The 20,307-nt window shown below is 42.7% G+C and overlaps 2 protein-coding genes across 3 annotated transcripts in view; one reads left to right on the forward strand and one right to left on the reverse strand.

Moving 5' to 3' along the window:
- The first annotated feature begins 3,162 nt into the window (after positions 1–3,162).
- On the forward strand, positions 3,163–13,176 carry UPK1A (uroplakin 1A). Its single transcript, XM_075191602.1, has 8 exons — positions 3,163–3,274; positions 6,022–6,100; positions 9,068–9,268; positions 9,682–9,756; positions 10,183–10,287; positions 10,489–10,668; positions 11,449–11,532; positions 12,580–13,176. The coding sequence occupies exons 2-8, from the start codon at positions 6,038–6,040 to the stop codon at positions 12,622–12,624; spliced, it is 753 nt and encodes a 250-aa protein (XP_075047703.1). The 5' UTR covers positions 3,163–3,274; positions 6,022–6,037; the 3' UTR covers positions 12,625–13,176.
- A 2,986-nt stretch (positions 13,177–16,162) lies between these two features.
- Positions 16,163–20,307, reverse strand: part of APLP1 (amyloid beta precursor like protein 1) — a 38,235-nt gene continuing 34,090 nt past the window's right edge. For both annotated transcript variants that reach the window (XM_075190385.1, XM_075190384.1), the window contains 2 exons: positions 19,538–19,681; positions 16,163–18,191 (listed from right to left, as the gene is read on the reverse strand). In XM_075190385.1, the coding sequence (XP_075046486.1) occupies positions 18,093–18,191; positions 19,538–19,681 (243 nt within the window). In that variant the 3' untranslated portion in view covers positions 16,163–18,092. The remainder of the gene's footprint in view (positions 18,192–19,537; positions 19,682–20,307) is intronic.

The raw sequence follows: 20,307 nt of genomic DNA on the forward strand, positions 1-20,307 counted from the left end.
GGGCGCAAATTGCGCAATCAGATCTTTAATTGCAGCAGTAAATACTCTGTCCCATGTTTTGCTTTGTTTGCGGAAATCACGATGGTTCACATAAATTCAAATCATACTGAAACCGCTCATTTAGCTGAATTCTGGACCTAGGTATGGAACCAGTTCACCCCTAGTTTATATGGAATAAAAATCCAAATTGCAGCTATTTTGGGGTGGTAAAAACGACAAAATAGATCAGTATGGCATCTCTTGACTTGTTCCGTTCCTCACGATGTGACTGTAAGTTCCATGGCACGGAGATGGGGTCAGTTGGTTGGGTCATCATCATCATCATCACCATTTATTTATATAGTGCCACTGATTCCGCAGCGCTGTACAGAGACCTAATGGGTCATAATGACGGTTTTGGATGAAAGCAGATTTCTATACTATATTCAATGCACACACTAGGCCCCATATGCATAGTTGTGGGGTGTCCGCCCATCCACCCATCCGGAGTAAATACACCGGTCCACATTCCTCTCATTCCAAGACTGGTATAACCTACAGATAACATCCTACATGCAGGTGCTGACTGACAGGTTAGGGGAGATTTCAGCAATGCAACAAGACAAGGGCGTTAACCCCTCCTGCTCCACGCTGGGCCTCAGCGAGCCAGCGAGAACCGTCTACCACTGAGAACAGGTTATTATTGTTTCACGCTAAATACTTTACACACTGGAGTTCACGTTTCTAAACATTATCTTGGAGAAAATCACGGGTAACTATGAAAAAAGAATACATGCTAAAGAAAACACAGATATGATTGACAATGGTCCTTTTGTCTGCGCTCGTGACATTTATACAGTAAAAGAGAACGGCACAAAGGAGTTTCGCAATTGCAAAATGTTTATAGAGGCCGTGGAACATTTTGTAAATGTATGAAAACACAGGTCGGTCTCCCGTCAAAATTCTCTCTGCAAATGTTCTGGTAGGTGCGGATTTTCCTAAATGCCCCTGGATAGCATTGTGACGCTGTGTCTGTAATTGACAATATAACTTATAACCCTCCGTGCAACGGGTTTCCAGATTTGGGTTATTAAATGGGAGAGGTTTAAGTTGCACCAAACTGTACCAATTTTTTTTAAATACAGGCACAGAAATAATGACAGTCTGTCATAGGATATTTTCAAGAAAAGGTGGGCAGCACGGTGGCTCAGTGGTTAGCACTTCTGCCTCACAGCACAGGGGTCATGAGTTCAATTCCCAACCATGGCCTTATCTGTGTGGAGCTTGTATGTTCTCCCCGTGTTTGCGTGGGTTTCCTCCAGGTGCTCCGGTTTCCTCCCACACTCCATAAACTGCAGAGATGTTGCCTATAGCAACCAATCAGATCCTAGCTGTCATTTCATAGAATATACCAAATAAATGATAACTAGAATCTGATTGGTTGCTATATAGGCAACATTCTCCACTTTTTTCTTTTTAGAACGTTTGATAAACCTACCCTATATTGTTAGTGAATAACACTCATTTATAAAGTGACAAATCTTCGAGCCCACAAGCTCCTCTATTCGCATCTATTTGTCAGCCAATCACATAACAAGGTGCCCCCCACTGCCCGACCCTTGGAAGCCCGATGGAAATCAATCTGGGCCAAGATTTTCATGGCTAAATCCCAAAATGTCTTTGGTGGACAAAGCAGAAACGTCACATTAAAATTTCAACCACTTACGGACCACGCCCTTCATTAATTTAAGTGTTTCCATATTTCTCCTGAAATACTGCTCGGTCTACATTAACCGTGAGAGTGAGGGGAACGCAGTCCTCATTGCTTGCTGCATTTTAATGTGTTTGCCGTTTTTTATCCCATTGGTTCAAGTGAACTTAGAAATGGGCTTTCCTGCAGAAGTACAACTGAAACGTGCACAGTGGTTCCCGTTATAAGGGGGGAATTCAATTGGCCACGATTTTTATCAGTTTTGCAAATATTTCTGTGAAAAAAAATGTGCGCAAAGGTCTCTCGCGGCCGTTCCCGAAGACACGTTGCGCAGATTTTTTAGAACTTAATTTCCCCCTAAGTATCGAGATGGGATTTAGAGGCGGCGCCTGAAATCAGCCGGATACTTCTTGTCCTTTTGCTGAGAGGAACAGGCTGTGTCCCTACTTATAAATGGGGACCACTTCCCTAATTGCACCCTCTTCCTCTCCGCCAGCTCATTTAAATAATCCCATCGATATCTGCGCAACACGAACAAAAGTGGTACATTATAGGTTCTTTCTAAGCCCCCTCTGAACTAGATCGTCAAGAGCCATCTATCTAATGAAACTACTAGAGAATCGCTGGAGCTGTGCTTTACCTCTCATTAACATCACTGCAAATAATACTATGGGGTAGATCTATAAAACCTTCCAAAAATGAAAAGTGGAGGTGTTGCCCTTAGCCACCAATCAGATTCTAGCATTCTACAATGCACTAGATCAGTATTGGCTAACCTGTGACACTCCAGGTGTTGTGAAACTACAAGTCCCAGCATGCTTTGCTAATATATAGCAGCTTATTGCTGGAAGGGTATGCTGGGACTTGTAGTTTCACAAACACCTGGAGTGTCACAGGTTAGCCAACACTGCACTAGATAAATTATAGCAGTCTTTCAGTTTACTGAGAACAAGTTATTATATACAGAGTTTAGAAATAAAATAGACTATTAATAATGACTACCGTTAAAGTGGTCACATATAGACTGGTTATTTAATTCACTGTGAGCTATTGTACTCTGTTATCAGCGTTAGGAGCTCACATAGGCTGGCTACAATAGCCCTCATTGGTTTTACTAATAGGAAGTCTGGGGTAATCGTGTTAAGCTCCAAAAACTTTTACATGTATCATTGGACAATGCAGACCCTTTAATTTTGGGTAGTTACTCCCCAACTCCCCCCTTAAGGTTCTAAATGTAAACCTGATAAAACAACATGATTAAAATTTGCAACAATTCTTTCTTTTGCCAATAAACAAGTTTAACTTTAATATAAACACTACTGACCGCCACAGTGGGGTTAAACAGATGTATTTAAAGAATTTAGACAGAGTAATTGTTAGAAAGGTAGAGGGGGCGGGATACAAGGGATCATTGTCGCCTCCCTCCAAAACTTGCTGCCCCACATAAGATAGGAGACCTAATCTACCCCCCTCCCCTCCTCAGACACAACTCCTCATCCTAGCTGACCAGTTAGCAGAGTCTATAAGTAGCAGTGAGAGTGTGGGGCGGAGGACATTGCACCTGAGTTTAGGCAGACAGGACAGGTGAGTACAGGTGTGGGCAGGTGCATTAGACAGAGGGTCTGTTCAGGGCTTCTGCACAATAAAACTTACATCACAGGCTTGGGAAATATACACAATTGATTGTATTTTAGCGTTTTACAAATGTGTTATTTATGCAATTAAGGAATGTTGAAAAATGTGTTTTACCTGTTGACTGTGGACATTTAATAATATTATTTATTATTATTATTATTATTATTATTATTATTATTATTATTATTATTATATAAATAGTAGTGAAAGCTTAAGTATGTGTATTGTAAGCAGTGATCATTTGTTTTGGGCTCTCTGATAGGAGACTTTTGTGCACATGTGTTTAAAACGACTTATTATTAATCTCTACTAGTATATTTAATCAGGTTTGGCAACTAGATTGTTATTGGTGTTAATTGTGCTTTTACATGTTGTAATTGGGGATATGACATTAATGAGGAGAACTCTCCTTTGTTCGTGAAAGGTGCTAAACACCGTAATCTAGGATGTGGTTTTCAACAGTGCATGTTTTCTAGATCTTCTCTCCGGAGTATTGAGATCAGACCAGAAATTCTAGGAGTATATCAGGAAAACCTGTCTTGTTTGGGGTGTCTGTGGATATTGAGGATTGGTGGTTGAGGAGTCTTTGGAGTTTGCACTTTGTAAAATAATTGTGAAATCTTAATGTGTTGCTGCTCCAGAGGTAGTTTATTTGTGGCTATTTGGCTGTTGAACTACAGGTCACAGCATGCCCTTTGACTGGCCATTCCACAGTAGCTGCAGAGCCACTGGTTGTTAAAGCCTCTGACGTATGTCATGCTGGGACCTTTAGTTCCACAACCTCCGGGGAGCCACAAGATGTTAAAGCTTTCTCTAGTGTAACCCTCTTGCTGCTGAGGTGCTCATGGTGGAGCAGTAATAATATGATGGGTGATTGGTGGTCTTGCATGCGCTTTATGCTGTCTATTTAATACATGAATGGAAGCTGTTGTGTAAGAGTTTGGTGTTTCCCTGCACGATTTTCCTCTTGTAGTACAAGCTTTCTGTAGAACGTGTGATCGAGAGACACCCAGGCTGCAGCTCCATCATACGGGCACTGAAATTAGTGTATTAATGGCTTTAACAGGTTATAGGGGGTATTTCTCAAGGGTCAGAGAGCCCTTTTGGTGGCAAAAATGGGTGTTCTCGTTGTTGCATTGCCCAATACTGTGGGGTGGGGGTGGGGGGGTGGGGGCAGATAGGTCTTGCTGGTGGGAAGGGGGGGGGGGAATAGGTCTTGCTGTGGAGGGGGCTAGTCCTTGCTGGGGGGGGGGATAGGTCTTGTTGGGGTGGGGGGGATAGGGCTTGTTGGGGAGGGGGGGGGATAGGTCTTGCTGGGGAGGGGGGGGGGATAGGTCTTGCTGTGGAGGGGGCTAGTCCTTGCTGGGGAGGGGGATAGGTCTTGTTGGGGTGAGGGGGGATACGTCTTGTTGGGGAGGGGGGGGGGATAGGTCTTGGTGGTGAAGTCTTCTCTACGCCTCTGCACACGGACGTTTACTAAACAAGTGTCAGTGTGGTTCTGTGGAATAGGTAAATGGACCTCTGTCCTGGTTTCTGCTTTGGACTCTGATATCTTCTGTAGTGTAGGTTGGAGATGTATTCCATGCAGTATCAAAATATCCCTTATTGGGGATCTTAATTTTTTAGAAGGTTCTTCTTGATAAGAAACTATAAGGGACCCCCAAGAGCAGCCAATCAGAGAGCTCTTATGCAGGATAGAAGACACAAGAGGTAGGAGCATACAGAATGAACATTCATAGATTGGAGTCTACTGGTGGGTACAACATATAAGTGGCCCACTTCATGTGCTCTGTCCAAAGACACCATGAAAGACCCTTATTGCTCATCGGTGCGATTATCATCTGTTCCTGGGTGTCTTGTTGGGAAGAGGGTGGAAGCGGCGGTGGGATAGGTCTTGCTGGCAACGTTTTCCCTACGCCTCTGCAGATAGACGTTTACTAAACAAGTGTCAGTGTGGGTGTTCCGATGCATAGTACATACGCAAACCGAGGGGGAGGGGTTTTTCCTAGTGCCTGGAAACCCCCTCCAGACTTCAATGACACAGCGTCCCCCAGTGTCCAAACTGTCATAAAGAATTACAGAAGAGCGGCTTCACTTTAAGAAATTACAACTTTTAAAAGGTCTCTGGCATTGAGCTATCTTTGTCTAGACCTAGCATGTCGCACAGTAGGGCAATGGAAGATTGTGACTGAGAGGCGAAACTTTCCCCTGAACAAAAGATTTTGTTTCTTCAGCAAAAAGCAAAAGGAGGGGTAAAAATAAACTGCAGTAAATTAAACTGTTTGGCGTTCTGTGAAAGTGCAGCCGTCGGCTATGCGCTGTCAAGGCTGCCATCTTGTATGAAGCGTTGTCTACAAGAACGCGGTCATGAATTCGCTAACAACTAGTGACGTCACTGGGGGGCTGAACCAGTATTCACAAGAGCTCAAGCAATGGCTGCTGTGTTTATGGAGGACATGACTAAACTGAGGAGGGGTACTGTGTATTCTGACTAGGAAAAAGCTGGGGGCCACAGGTGAAGGCTCGTAGGGGCCGCATATGGATCATCGCTAGTCTAGTGGATAGGATCCCCTTATCTCTATTCTACAATATGAGACATGACAGGAAAACCGAGAGGCTGTGTTGCTCTATATATAGTTAATTAGACCATAGGTATTGATTGCAAGCTTATCCAGTATAATGTCTGTCTATTGCAGTACACACAGCCACCACATGGCGGAGAAGGGGTCTTCGGGCCTTGTGGCCATCATCGTATTTGGAAATGTCATTATTATGGTGAGTAGATGGCTATTGTAGATGGTTTATTGGTTTTAGAGAGTGGCAGCGATTGATTGAATGCAGAGCCACCACAAAGCACCAAACACATCATGATGCCCATCAGGTCTCGAATATACACAACCATATATAATACAATTGACAATATAAGTGACGCTTTACGGTGGTCGCTGGCTGGCTGGCTGCCCCCCCATGTCCCTCCATCTTTGTTTTGATCAAATATTTGGAGCAACGGTGCTCCCCGTGTGAACTTAAAGCTGCTAGAAATCAGTCTGGAAAATAAGTGTAGCGGACCCTCAATTATTATTTCCTATCCACACAGCACCTTATAATCTCATAAATGATCTATCCCCAAGTTCATTGGAATTATACCCAAGCCCCCCCCCCCCCCCCACCATTAATTTACAACAGCGAAGTTCCTACAAGAACTGCAAATGATCAGTAAATAGGCTCAAATAAGTAAAATTGGGATTATTTCGGGGATCCCAGATCTGCCGACTGTGATCTTCTGCTGAAGAGATCTTATCAAAATAATCTGCAAATTGTCAGTGCAAACAACAAGATGCTCTGCCAAAAATATTTGGGTGTGGCTTTTTTTTATTTTTTACTGCTAAATCTATTTCCTTTTACCTAATTTGTATACTGGAGGCATTGGTATGAATTGCAAAGTGCCCGAGGGAACGGGGAGGGAGAAAAAAACCCCAAAACAAAAATAGCACTTTGTAAAAATAATTTTGATATTTTGCTAATTCGTGGTTACAGTTTACAAAGTAAATGCAGGTGGAGTTTTTAAATTGGGAATAAAGAGCACAGGTGTACCAGTATGGGTGGTTTACTTTTTAAATTAAATAAATATTAAACTAACGGTAGTGTTACGAATAGAATAAATTAGTCTGATCCTGGAGTATATGCAGATAATGTTCTATTATTCCTTCCACACTGGTCCCTCCTTGTGAACCTACTGTCTGGATGACCCCAATAATTTGTTCTCTTCTCGAACAATTGGAACTTGTCTGTCGGGGTCACTCGGGCCTCTGGCAACTTGACAAATTTAAAATAAACTTGTTTGTCCTGTACATGAATGCACAGTCCTATGAATTCTTAGATGTTAGTGGAACATTGCACTCTGGAGAGTATCCTGTCTTGAAATACCAACTTGCTGGACTTGTGGCGTTTTTGGGTGGGGCTTCCGAATTTGTGCTATAAAAAAAAATGCTCAGGATTGAGTACTGTGAGGGACGTTTGTTAAAACAGCACCTGCTAAAATGTAGAAGTGAAATAAATGGGGAAGAAATCTGGCAAAAATAGCACAAGGGATGCACAATGTCAGTAAGTTAGCAAGAAAGGCCGCCTTAAATGTAGTGGTGCCTTTTGTTGTTGTTTGCATAAGTTATATCCTAGCACGTACTCTGTACTTTTGTAGAAAAACTGCATATTTCTTCAGCGTTGCGTGGAATTTGCAGTTTCGGCTTTCAGAGTGCCAGCTGAATCCTTATTGGCTCTGAGAACCGCACGCGCCATTTCATGAAGCTGATATGCCAAAAAAAAAAATGTTTTCAAACTTCATTGGGATCCCAGCCAGCTGGGATATAGAGTGTTTATGTATTTGCTCTAGAATTTCTTTCACTGGCGTCTTTCAGATGCCCCGGGTACAGGTTTGTGGAATGTGGCTGTACAGGATAGTCAGGATAACTGTGTAAAACCAGACTGATAGGAGTGGTGGGGCTGGAATGATATTAATGGTGTTAGAGTTGTTTTGTTTATTTTTCTCTTGGAGAGAAGGGGGCAGTCCGTTTTTGCTTCAGCTTTCAGGCCATTTATGTAATTACATTACATATGCATTTGGGGAATGTTGCATTCCACAAAAATGGATTGCTGTCTAGTTTGGATTTCACTGGAGAGGTCACCTGTCATCTCTCCTATTACCAGCAGAGGGCGACTGGCGAGCTGTGCGATCAATTGTAATCATAGACATTGGTGTGTGATGTTTTTGGACTGTGGGAGGTAATTGGAGCACCCAGAAATACAGGGCAGGCATATAAACTCCACACTGTGCTTCTCCATTATTGCCTGACATTTCTATTTCTGTTGATAACATAACCATAAATCCCACCCCGCAAGCTCGTTGCCTAGGTGTTATCCTTGACTCACAACTATAATGCATTCCCCACATCAACTCCATATCTAAATCATGTTACATACACCTAAAGAACATTTCCAGAATACGCACATATCTGACACAAGACACCGCAAAAACATTAATTCATGCACTCATCTCCCGCCATCTCCCGCATCGACTATTGCAATTCCCTCCTTACTGGTCTTCCCAAAGTAAGACTTGAACCACTACAATCTATTTTGCACGCAGCAGCTAGATTGATTTACCTTGCAAAACGTTCTTCCTCTGCTGAGCCACTCTGTCAGTCTCTACATTGTTTGCCTATATTTCAAAGAATCCAATATAAAATTCTTCTACTAACATACAAGGCCGTCAACAAAATTGCACCGACATTTCCTCACTTGTCTCAAAATATCTCCCTACTCAACACCCCCGTTCTATGTCTCTCTTCCACTCTCATCACATCCTCCCATTCTCGGTTACATGACTTTTTTCGGGCTGCACACACTTTGTGGAATTCCCTCCCCCGCACAATAAGACTTTCCTCTAGTCTCCAAACCTTCAAGTGTTCTCTGAAAACCCACCTCTTCAGACAAGCTTATAATATTCCTCAACCACCATCTTAATCTCCCCTATTACCACCCTCTACACAGCTAACATTAGTCATTTTCCAGAACCTTGAGACTATGCAGCGTCTTAATGTAGACTATGTGGCTACAAGCAGAATCTGAGGTATTCCCATTTAGTGCTGTACTGCCATTCAGTCAAAAAGCAAACTGTTCTATGTTTTAATTATTGATACTCAAAAGCTAATAATGCTGGATCTGTCTTCTGTGTTTTTATTACAGCTGTGCGGGTTGGCGCTGTTTGCGGAAACCATCTGGGCCACCACGGACCCATACTACGTCTACCCCGTTTTGGGGGTGACCGGGAAAGACGACGTGTTTGCCGGAGGCTGGATTGGAATATTCTGCGGCTTCTCTTTCTTCATTCTGGCCATTCTCGGCATTGTGGCGGCTATAAAGGGCAGTCGGACTATGCTTATGGTGGTGAGTTATTTTCAAAATAAAATCGGGACAGCCCTAAATCACAGCTGTGAGATGAGATAAACAAGTCACAAATGAATGTTAGTGAGGAGAGATATGATCAGTGTTTCTACAAACTCCCTATGGCTTAAAGACTGCTAGAAATTCATCTTCAAGAAATGGGATCAAAGAGGATTTGGAAGTGCAATATTTCAGCCATAAGGCTTAAAAAAAGGAATACCTGTGATTAACAAATCAATTTACTGTCCATTTGGAGGATGTGTATTTTTAAAAGGGACTGTGTTTGTGTGAATCACATTTCCCTTATTAACTAGAACGCTGTGGAGGGCAAACTATTATTTAACAGATGTTTATTACACTTTGTTTGCTACAATTTTTATTACTGGTAACTCTTCATTTTTGTTTTCCTTCCCCAGTACCTGGTGCTGATGATGGTTGTCTATATATTTGAATGCGCCTCCTGTATAACATCCTTCACACATCGAGATTATGTAAGTTGTAGGGTTCTACTCTGGGAGGGGGGGGTACAGTGGTGGGTTGGGTTTGGTTAAAGGATGAGTTGAAGGGGTGTATGCTTTGTTTCAGGGGGGATATACTGAATTGCTGGTGTGGGGTATTTCTAGTAGGACGCTGACTTCATATGTTGCAGAATGGAGTAGAAAGATGGTCCAAATTTTTACAGGAAGCAAATTGTGGATATACTTTGAAAGATGGGTCAAGTGGTACTTGATAAACTTTGGGGATAGTAAATGTAGGGGAATGTATGAGCCAATAAAATAACTAAAGGTGAGAGATGGTGGAGAGCAGAAGAATGTTTGGATGAACTTGGAAAGATTTGAGGATTGGAGAAACACTTTGGGGGGCCGCTTGTATGCCCTACGCGTTCGTAACCTCTCCGTTTCTGATTCTCTGCCCAGATGATAAATTCCAATGTAATCAAGCAGCAGATGTTAAGACAATACACGGCCAACACAACGCAGGGCATGCAGATCACAGAATTCTGGAACAGAGTCATGTTGGAGGTAAGTGTAGCGTCATCGCTGCTATCTCTGTGTTTTGTGAACTTCGAGCCCATGGTTGAAACTCTCTGGGTTTTGACAACATAATGCATATGGTCTTCACATGAGGTTGTCGGGCCATCGTCGAGACCAGAGGAGGTGGTTTTGGTGGTGCAATAAAAAGTATTTCTTTTTTTATTAAATTGTGCAATTCTTGTTTGGCAGAAAGGGTGCTGTGGAGTGGACGGTCCTGGTGATTGGATTGCCTATACGTCCGCTTTTCGCCAAAATTACGCAGAGTCCATTGCGCCTTGGCCGTTCTGGTGCTGTCAGAGAGACGCCAACTTCCAGATCTTAAATCTGCAAGGCTGCCGCGTTGGATACGCCTCTTCCATCTACAGTTCGGTAATGACTGGTCATTTTTAATCTGTCTTTATGGGGGTTACAGATGTAGAAATAGGGTGGAAGTTAAATGATTTAACCTTGATGGCACTTTGGCTCGGAATCTCCGATCTCTTTTGACGCGTTTCACAGCCACTAGTTCAGTGGGCGAAGTGGAAATTTAGAAGTGCTGGTATGGAATGTTCACTTTGAAACAAAAGGCTGGGAGCTGTCAAGGCCCCCCGAGGGTTCCGGGGTTATGATAGTGAAATTAAGTTTAGATGCATTTTAACACAATATAGTATAATATAAAACATAATAAATGATCCAAGGCTATTCAGCCTGGGTCCCCGACCTCTCCTGTGTCCAGTTATAAATTTTTTCATAAGACTGGTTTTACGGTGTACATAGTACTACACATAATAAAGGACACACAACCTGAAATACAAGAGGCCTGTTATAAAAGAGCTAATATTTCACAAATGTTCGCCATGTCCTTCAATGGGAATACTGACAGGAAGTCTGCTGTGCATAGAGTAATATCTCCCGCCACTATTTCAAATTTATCTGTAAAATAAATAAGTTTAGTGATCCTTAAATGTATGTCTTTGCAGCTCACAGTCAGCAAATGCTGGGAGTAGCCCTCTGCTGACTTGGAGATTTTTGATAAACGGCCATAAAAAAAAAAAAAACTTCTTGCGGCGACTGGGGACATTTTGGTAAAAAGTGTTCCTATGTACTATGGAAGATTTAAATAAATAGTCTGTTCTGTGGCCCAATACTGATAGAAACCTCCTCTTTCAGGGCTGCTTTGATCATATCGGACACGCCATTGACAGTTACACGTGGGGCATCTCTTGGTTTGGCTTTGCGATTCTAATGTGGACGGTAAGTTGGATGGCTCAAAAGGTGGGCGTGTGGATTCAAGTCCTTTAGTTTATATGTGGCTTTACCAACTTTACAATAAAGTTGTTCGGTGTAACGTCATGACCCGCTAGCTCCTAGCTGTCACCGGTTATCTCCGAGCCGTGTAGATCATTGCTGTTCGGATTAAACTCCAGTGAATTTATGCTATTTTTCTAGATTTTGTTTCAATTAAATTGTTCCATTGGCTAGAAACGCAATATCATTACGAGTAGATTTTCAGACATATCTGTCTTTAACACAATGCCGATATGTAGGTACTTGGGACTTTTTTCCCCCACTAAAAGTGACGACGATGTTATCATTGACGAAAGCCAAATTGATAATATGGGTGATGTGATAATGAGCTCAATCACCTGTGAAAAGCAACATTAAGAAATAATCCCCAAAATTGTCCTTTGTATTTGATCTGTTGTAATCTAATGGGCAATTCTTCTATGATTGTAATTGGAATGTGAGAAAAAAAATAACCGTAACAGCCGACGCAACTGCCTGTTATAAACTCCCGTCACTGAGTGACACTGACCTGCGGTGACCAAGCGTCCAGTTAGTGCTTCAGCCAATTACAAACGTGCTCCCACTCTGCTTGTGATTCCGGTTGCAGTCATACAGCGACTGGCGTTTATAGCGAGCAGCTGCGTCCGCTTTTATGGGGGAGGTTTTTTTCCTCACGTAGAATGACAAACACAGAAGAATTTCCCATTGAATTACTGCAAAGAATTTCCCATTATATTATGATGAACAAAGATATTTTTATTTAAAATGATGAAAGAGTTGGTGCAGTTAGTGATTCTTGGGGTGCATTAAAGATATAATATTTTCATGTAAGAGAAAAGTTTGTCATTTTGGGTTGAATCGGCCACTAAGAGTGATTTCTGTAGATGTGATTTAGTGCAGACGTGAGATGTAATCATATTACTGTCTGTAACATGAAGCTGCCGTATCTCCCCTCGGCTCAGTCATGTAACACTCGGATAACATCAGTGTGTAACAGTTTCCATCTCTCCACAGATGCTGGTCATGTTTGTTACAATGTATCACTACTTCTCCATGTGAGGCGATGAATCCCCGACAGCCGCGGCTGGACGCCAGGAGGATTACGGCAGGGATTTGGGTCACTAAGCTTTACTCAGATATTCGGGACTCATTGTTTGCCTGTGAAGAGCAGTATGTAGATATTATCTCCGCCACCCTGGACTGTTATAAGACGACGTTGGCTCTTTGGGTTCATTCATTTTGAAGTATTAAAAAAAACACAAGTGCCTACCGGGATACATGTACATAGCAAATAATGTGTGAGCACAGCCCGCACCACTGGGCAGTTTTATTGTAAAAGTTGTTTATTTTGCAACACTGCATCTATTTTGTTTTTTGTTTCTTTTTAATTTACCCTTTTTTTACATTTTTTTTCTCCCCTATAAATTGTGCAAATGGTCAAAATTGAGAGCACAGATGTCTTTTTGTTGTGCAGATTTGGTTGTGGAAATTGTCCTGGGGCTGAGATCAGATTGTTCGTTGAAGTCCCCTCTATACTCTCCCGTTCCACTTGACTTTTTAGTTTTGGTCTGATTTAATGTTTTATGTATGAAATAAATGTATGTTCTTAAACTCAATGTAAAGAGAGATCTATTCACACAATGAATAGTTATGTGTAATATACTAGGGCATGACGGGTCCAGCTTGGCTCAGGGTTGGAGGCCCCCCTGCGGAATGGCCTGTCTTGGCTCAGGTTTGGCGGAGCCCCCCATGGGGTGGCTTGGCTCAGGATTGGGTGGGGGCCCCCACAAGATGACCCTGCTTGGCTCAGGCTTAGGGCCCTCCGCGAGACGGCCTGGTTTGGCTCAGGCTTTGGGGTTTCCACGAGACAACCCTGCTTGGCTCAGGTTTGGGAGTCCCCCTGTGGGACAGCCTGACTTTGCTTAGGCTTGGGGGTGGCCCCCTGTGGGAAGAACTGGCTTGGCTCAGGCGTGGGCCCAGAACCACAAATCTCAGTAGAATATTTAGACTGATGTTGTGTATCCTGTACCATCCCACCTCTGTAAAATTAACCCCAGGAGTTCTTGCCCTCCCCGGGGCCTTTTTACTCCCGTCCAACCCAGATTGTGGTATCGGGACGAGTATAATTCAATGCAGTACTTGGTAGTTACTAATTGGATGGGGAGATTTGAATGCCATAATAACCAGCCAATCAGGATTCAAGGCTTCCAAAATTTAAAAATTGTGTATCATGACAATTCTTCATAGCCATGCAGTGTCCACCCATCGCTGTTGGCAGCTGTGATTTTCCTCAGCAAACGCTCTGTTTAACCGTACGTTGCAGTTAGACTATCCCTGAAACTCTACTATCAATGTTACATATTTCAAATCTGCACAATGGGTCCACTGTTATCTAAAACAAAGCTGAATATTACACTGTCATTCAGGCTGTATGACGTAATATCAGACGTAGGAGCTGACGCTTGGGCATCAGAGGTGACGTTTATCTGTACCGGTCCTTTGTAAGGTTAGACTCTGTCTAACCAATCCCCACTCAGCAAATTTACCCACAAGGCTTTGGAAGAGGGAAAAAGATCAAACCTGTGATTTCAGAATAATTAATTGTCCCTAATATCCAGCCAGTCCTGGGTTTTAAAGCTTACTTGGACCTTCCCTCCATCGTTATTGGCAGCATCCGTTGAGTCCCTTCCCGCAATAGGCTGCTAATATAATGATGTAAAGGGGGACATATATAATGGAGAAACACTATACCTTCCACAGTGACTATGGAAAACTAAGGACAAGATATAGAGTACTGTGCGGAGACTCAATTAAAAGTTAAAACGGTGAAATTGTCTTGTTGGAGTGTATGCAGCGGTAGAACTACAGGGGTGTGACCGCTATCCCGCTGGATGTGAGCGGCAGTCTAGCAATGCTTTGACCCCCCCCCTTCCTTATGAGGTCCCTCCCATCTCAAGATGCTCTGACCCCATTAATGTATAGGCTGAAAACAAACCCTTTTACCACACTCATTATCTCCTTATGGTCAAGTAGCTCCTATATTCTGTACCTAAAACCATCATTTAAGAATGGTCCAGCCCCTGCATCGATGAGAACTCTGTGCTGCAGGTTCCAGCTATGTCACCTTTTGTCAGCTGTGCCTCTGACGCATTTCTCACACTCCTTTTCTTTTTGCATTGGCGCTAATGCCAACTGCACCACGCTCGTGGTTGTTAGCAGATGATGAAGCTGGAAGACTGATTTAAAATGCCCACAGCCGGTTGATACTCTTGCAAAAGGACCCACTTAAAAGAACCACATACCAGCGGCGAAACGAGGAAAACTATTAGTTTGATAAGCTTATTATTTTTATTTCCATTCTTTTTGCTACATACATATTGATGCTTTATTGCACTTTTTCTGATGTTTCTCTATCTATGCCACATTTACCCTCATATCTTTTCCTTAAGATCACCACCTTCCTTTATAATAAAGCTGCAAATCCATCATAACTATATTGTTACTTATCAATATAGCATTACTGACCAAATGTATCGCTCAACATGCAGATCACACTTGCTTATCGTTCTCTATCCTGAACCTGCATTTATCCACCTTACATACTAGTATTCTTGTATCACTGTTTATTGCAATACTGTTGTTCTTTATCATTTTAGTCCATTCTATAATCACACCTGGCATATCCTTATTATCACACACACACACACACACACACACACACACACACACACACACACACACACACACACACACACTCTGCTCCTCTAAATTCTATTCTTAGGCCTCCCAATCCAATATTTTTTTTTTAAATAACTGTACAATATATTTTACTTTTTTTTTTTTGTACCTAAATTACAACTTCTGCTAAAATGTCTCTGGTTGGCCATCGTCTCCAAAGTGAAAGGTCTGTGTAACGTCTGTTCTACTATACGGCAGCTGTTTGATTATGCTGGAATGTAATTTCCTGGTGTCGTGTAAAATTCATGCTATCTCTTGTCTGACTGTATCTGGTGTGCCCCTCTCTGTCTGCTTATCATGTGGCTCTGTGCAGAGCCACATGATAAGCAGACATAGAGAGGAACACCAGATACAGTCAGACAAGAGACATCTGAGCCAAATGATTACTGTAGGTATGGCCAATTGAACTGTACCACTTCTCTTGTCCTATATACTAAATGTGATTCTCCATAGTAAATCTTAATATATCTGTGACCATGCACAGTACCACTTATCATTTGTGTATGTATGTATATGTAGTATACTGTGTAGCTAAACCCGCTCTGTACATATGGACAGGCACAGTGCCACTTCCCTTTCCTATATACTAAATGCAATTATCACTAACAAATCTTATAGCTGTATGCATAGAACTACTCATCTTGTCCTATACACTGACTATTAACCTCAGTAGCTAAATGTACTACGGTACCACTTCTCTTCTTCCCTATGCGAGATGTCATTCCCATTATCTGTTATCTGTTCTTATTTTGTATAACCATAGACAAATCCACAGCACCATGTCTCTCGGTCTGTAGACTAGGTGTAATTCTCAGTATCTCATCTCATTCTCTATACACGGACCACTTCTCCAGCTGGATGTAATTCTCGGTAACTCTTTATTTATTTTTTTGGATCTTCTTTAAGTTAATATTTATTGATGATGAGAATTTAAAATACAACATAATTTTATTATGATTATATCCGGCGGTCCTGTCCTATGTCCACCCGGAATACAGAACGTGCGGCACCCGGGTGAACCCCTGGCCAGCACCGCCCTCCTGGAAATCGTATTAAAATGTGAACAAGTACAGTAATTGACATGCACTGTTTTGTCATCTAATCACAGGCATCAATTTCTTCACGTAGAATCCCAGTAGTCGGCTGCATCGGACATACAATAACTCTGAACCATTTATCACGCATGCTGCGGGTTGGATGCATGATGATAAGACAAGTGTTATATTTTTTGTTTTTAGTGTTTAAAGTCTGTCCTTAAACCACAACCACGCCTTGCACGGCCTAGCACGCATGAGGAAGCCTGATCGTTAGTGGCGGGATTAGAAATCAATCGGGCAAACGCTGTCTGCAGTCATCTCGTAGGACCGAGGGCTGCTCAACGGATGAGAACCAGTAGTCGTATTCTAAGGCCTGTGTATTATTATGATTAAACAACTTTAATCATAATTTGGATACAGTCCAATGTTGGGAATTTTTTTGGAATAAGGAACTAGAAAACAAAAAAGCGTCTTGCATCTGGATCTAAACACACACATATATATACACACACACATATATATATACAACAAATATCTGCCGTACGAGTGGCTGGGTAGGGACGCGGCCGGTACGGTCTGTGTGTAATGAAGTTATTAACATGGCAGAAGTTTTTATACAGGGATTAAAGTGCCACTGCGTCTATATGGGTTATGTATGTGCTAATCACCGGCCAGATCTCTCTTCCTCGTTCCCTACCTTGTGGGCTCAACATTACATTTAAAATTCCTAAATGGGGGTGTGCCTATTAACCGTTAAGAGGTACGGTGCAACCAAAAATGAATCTCCATAGCAACCAGTGACATCATGGAGCCGCTTCCTCCCTTAGTGATGTCACTAGCGCTTAGCATTTTTCTGAATATTATCTGAGCCCACAAACTGGCGCCGTGCGGGTGACGTGTGCACTTTAAATGTCCCCCCCAACGGGACATGTTTAAGAATGTCCTTAAGTTGCTCAGGTAAAGTAATGACTGACTGAGCCAGTATAAATGTAATATTCTCACCAAAGGGGATTTCTGAAAGCGTGACCTGTACTCTTACCTCCGCTGACGGCAATTATAAAGGGGTTATGCGGGGTTACAGACCGGCCATTATTATATTTAATTTTTTTTTTGTGTGTGTGGGCCGGTAAGGGATAAGACGGTGGCTACAATAGTCACGGCCTACGACTATGCAGCCAGAGGTGAGTCGTAAATGTTAATAAATTATAAAGCAGCAGAAGATGATTGTGTGGGGTGTGATGGGATTGGAAGCTGACGATGGATATTAAACCTCCCCCTTTTTTTTTTTATTTTGCTGCAATGCATTGCTGGTTTGTCTGCAGTATGAGATTACGTCATTAGCAGGGATGGAGGGGAGGGGGGGGGGGGCGCTGTTACAGGGTGGGAGATGTCCCACAACAAGGGGTTAATGCTGAGCGGTCTCTTTTTCCCTTCGTAGTCATAAATAATTTAAGTGCATTTCCAGGGGAGAGAGCCTAAAACTTTAACCATCTTGTGTTACACACATTTCCCTGCTTGTTTCGGGTTTATTTAACAATTAAATCCTGATCCCAGGTGGGATACAGTTCCTGCCCGTTGCACAGGTCAAAATGTACTTCCTGGCCGATTATTCGCTCCCTTTTAGTAAATATTCCCTGTATATTCGTTATCCCCGCCCCCCAGCCCATATTGTACCTCCCCTGTCGTAGAGTCTCTCCCCTGTACCCAAAATAATAGAACCCACCCACTCCCCCCCCTCCCCCACACTTGGGCTCAGTTGTTCTCTTCCAGATATCTGTAGGTTGGGTTCTCATAGCCCTGATTCTGCATCTTGCTCAGGTGCTTGTCCTCTGGGCTCCTAGACGCTTCCACCTGCCAGAAAAAGGGGGACGACATTACACAATGTATGAATGAAAAGCTTTCTAGGGTATCTAAACCCCCCCAAAAGGATGGACTGTACTAGCTATGGTTTCTGAAGGCCCCAAGTTGTGATTGAAAGGGGGCTTTACTGGAAAGCAGAAATGGTTGGCGGATTAGGGGCTGTTCTGTGTGAAATGGGAGGGTGTGTCTTGGTGGATTGTGGGTGGGGCATATGCCGTCCCGATTTTGTCTGGGTAACTTTTTGGGAGGGATTTTTCCTTGACAGTTGCAGACACTAAGGAATGTAAGAGTAGAGACCCCCTGGAGGGAAGGGGGGGATTGCTGCAAGTGGCAGCATGCAGACACTAAGGGATGTAGGAGCAGAGACCCCTGGAGGGAAGGGGGGGGGGGATTGCTGCAAGTGGCAGCATGCAGACACTAAGGGATGTAGGAGCAGAGACCCCTGGAGGGAAGGGGGGGATTGCTGCAAGTGGCAGCATGCAGACAATAAGGGATGTAGGAGCAGAGACCCCTGGAGGGAAGGGGGGGGATTGCTGCAAGTGGCAGCATGCAGACACTAAGGGATGTAGGAGCAGAGACCCCTGAAGAGAGGGTTGTAGCAAAGAGTTGTGGGAATCCCAGAGAGGAGCAGAGAGAACAATAGAGAAGAGTGTTGTAGTCCCAGGGATGTTACCCCTCCTTGCACAGCTGAGAGCTACTCAGAGAGACGGTGAGAGCTGCAGGTGTGTGCTGGAGTTGAGTTACACTGTGATTCCTGCATGTGTGTACTGGAAACAGACAGAGCCTGAATGGTGAGTAGCTGTGGAACTACTGTGACCAGGAGAACCTGCTACGTACTGTGATAACACCTGCAGTATAAGATGTGTGCAGGAGGAGTAAGGAGAGACTGTTAACTAGAATTTGTAATGTTAAATAATAGGGACATTAAAAAAAAAAAAACCACAGCAATATTTTTTCAAAGGGTATTTCCACCAATGAAATATATACATGTTTTATTAAAATTTGGAGGGAGGAGAGCAGCTATTTGAACTGAAAATATAATGCCCCTGCATGTTACAGTAAAACACGTTTGCACCCTTTGCTTAAATGTTGTGGTGTAACCCATAGCAACCAATCATATGTCAGCTTTCATTATAGTGACTACACCAGATGTCTAAGAGCTGATGTCTGATTGGCTGATATGGATTACAGCATATCACTTCTCTTTGCTCTATGTTGTTTAATAAGGATCTATATTTGGTCACTACAACTAGCTTATTTTTTACCAGTGAAAGGATAAGTGCCTAAATATGTCTGCTTGAGGTCCCCCGAGACTGACGGTAACATGGATATCTCACCTCTATGATGCCGTGACTGATGGTTCCGTAGGGCTTGCGTCGGATGAGAAGGAGGCTGATAATTATAACCATTGCCACGGCAACTGCCAGCACCAACAGACCAATCAGTGCTCCTCGGTTAAACGTGACGAGGGTGTCTGGTTCCTGCAAGAGGAATCTCTTCTGTATTACTGCTGAACTAATGACTGACGTACCAATTAGAAGGAGGATAAGTAAGTACTGTCCCTACCGGCTGCATTCAATTGTATTAACTAATGTTCATCTATGAAATTTTGCAAACCTCTAACTGCTACACCACAGGCAATAGAAACGATACATCTAAAAGGTTTATAGCAGGGGTCAGGGAACTTTTTTACCTTTTACCACAAAATATATTTAGATACGCCGACGTTACCCCCTTGATTTGAAAGGAAGGAAATCATATATTATTAATTATTGGAATTCAAAATTGTATTGAATCTATTCAAAATTTCTATGAAAGCTTCAACTTCAAAACTTCAGGTTTTGGAGAAATGATGTTGCTTCATTTTTGATACGAGAGCATCAATATTGGGGCATTTTGATGTCAGAGCAATTTGGATACAGTCTTCAGCGTCCAATTGATTTCTCTGCTTTGTTTTTATGTTCGTTAGAGTGGAAAATCCTTGTTGGCAAAGGTAGGTTGTTGCAAAATGCAGCAACTTTTTGACTGCCTCCTCATGGGCAGTTTTGATGCCTTTGCAGCTGCTGAAATCCAAAAATATGACAGATCTGCTTTGTTTTCAAATGCA

The sequence above is a fragment of the Mixophyes fleayi genome, chromosome 11 (assembly GCF_038048845.1).
Source record: "Mixophyes fleayi isolate aMixFle1 chromosome 11, aMixFle1.hap1, whole genome shotgun sequence".
Lineage (NCBI taxonomy): Eukaryota > Metazoa > Chordata > Amphibia > Anura > Limnodynastidae > Mixophyes > Mixophyes fleayi.

Coding starts and splice junctions, on each gene's coding strand:
- UPK1A (XM_075191602.1), top strand. CDS start 6,038: ATGGCGGAGAAGGGGTCTTCGGGCCTTGTGGCCATCATCGTATTTGGA. Junction 10,288..10,488: donor GGAACAGAGTCATGTTGGAG/GTAAGTGTAGCG, acceptor CTTGTTTGGCAG/AAAGGGTGCTGTGGAGTGGA. Junction 11,533..12,579: donor TTGCGATTCTAATGTGGACG/GTAAGTTGGATG, acceptor ATCTCTCCACAG/ATGCTGGTCATGTTTGTTAC.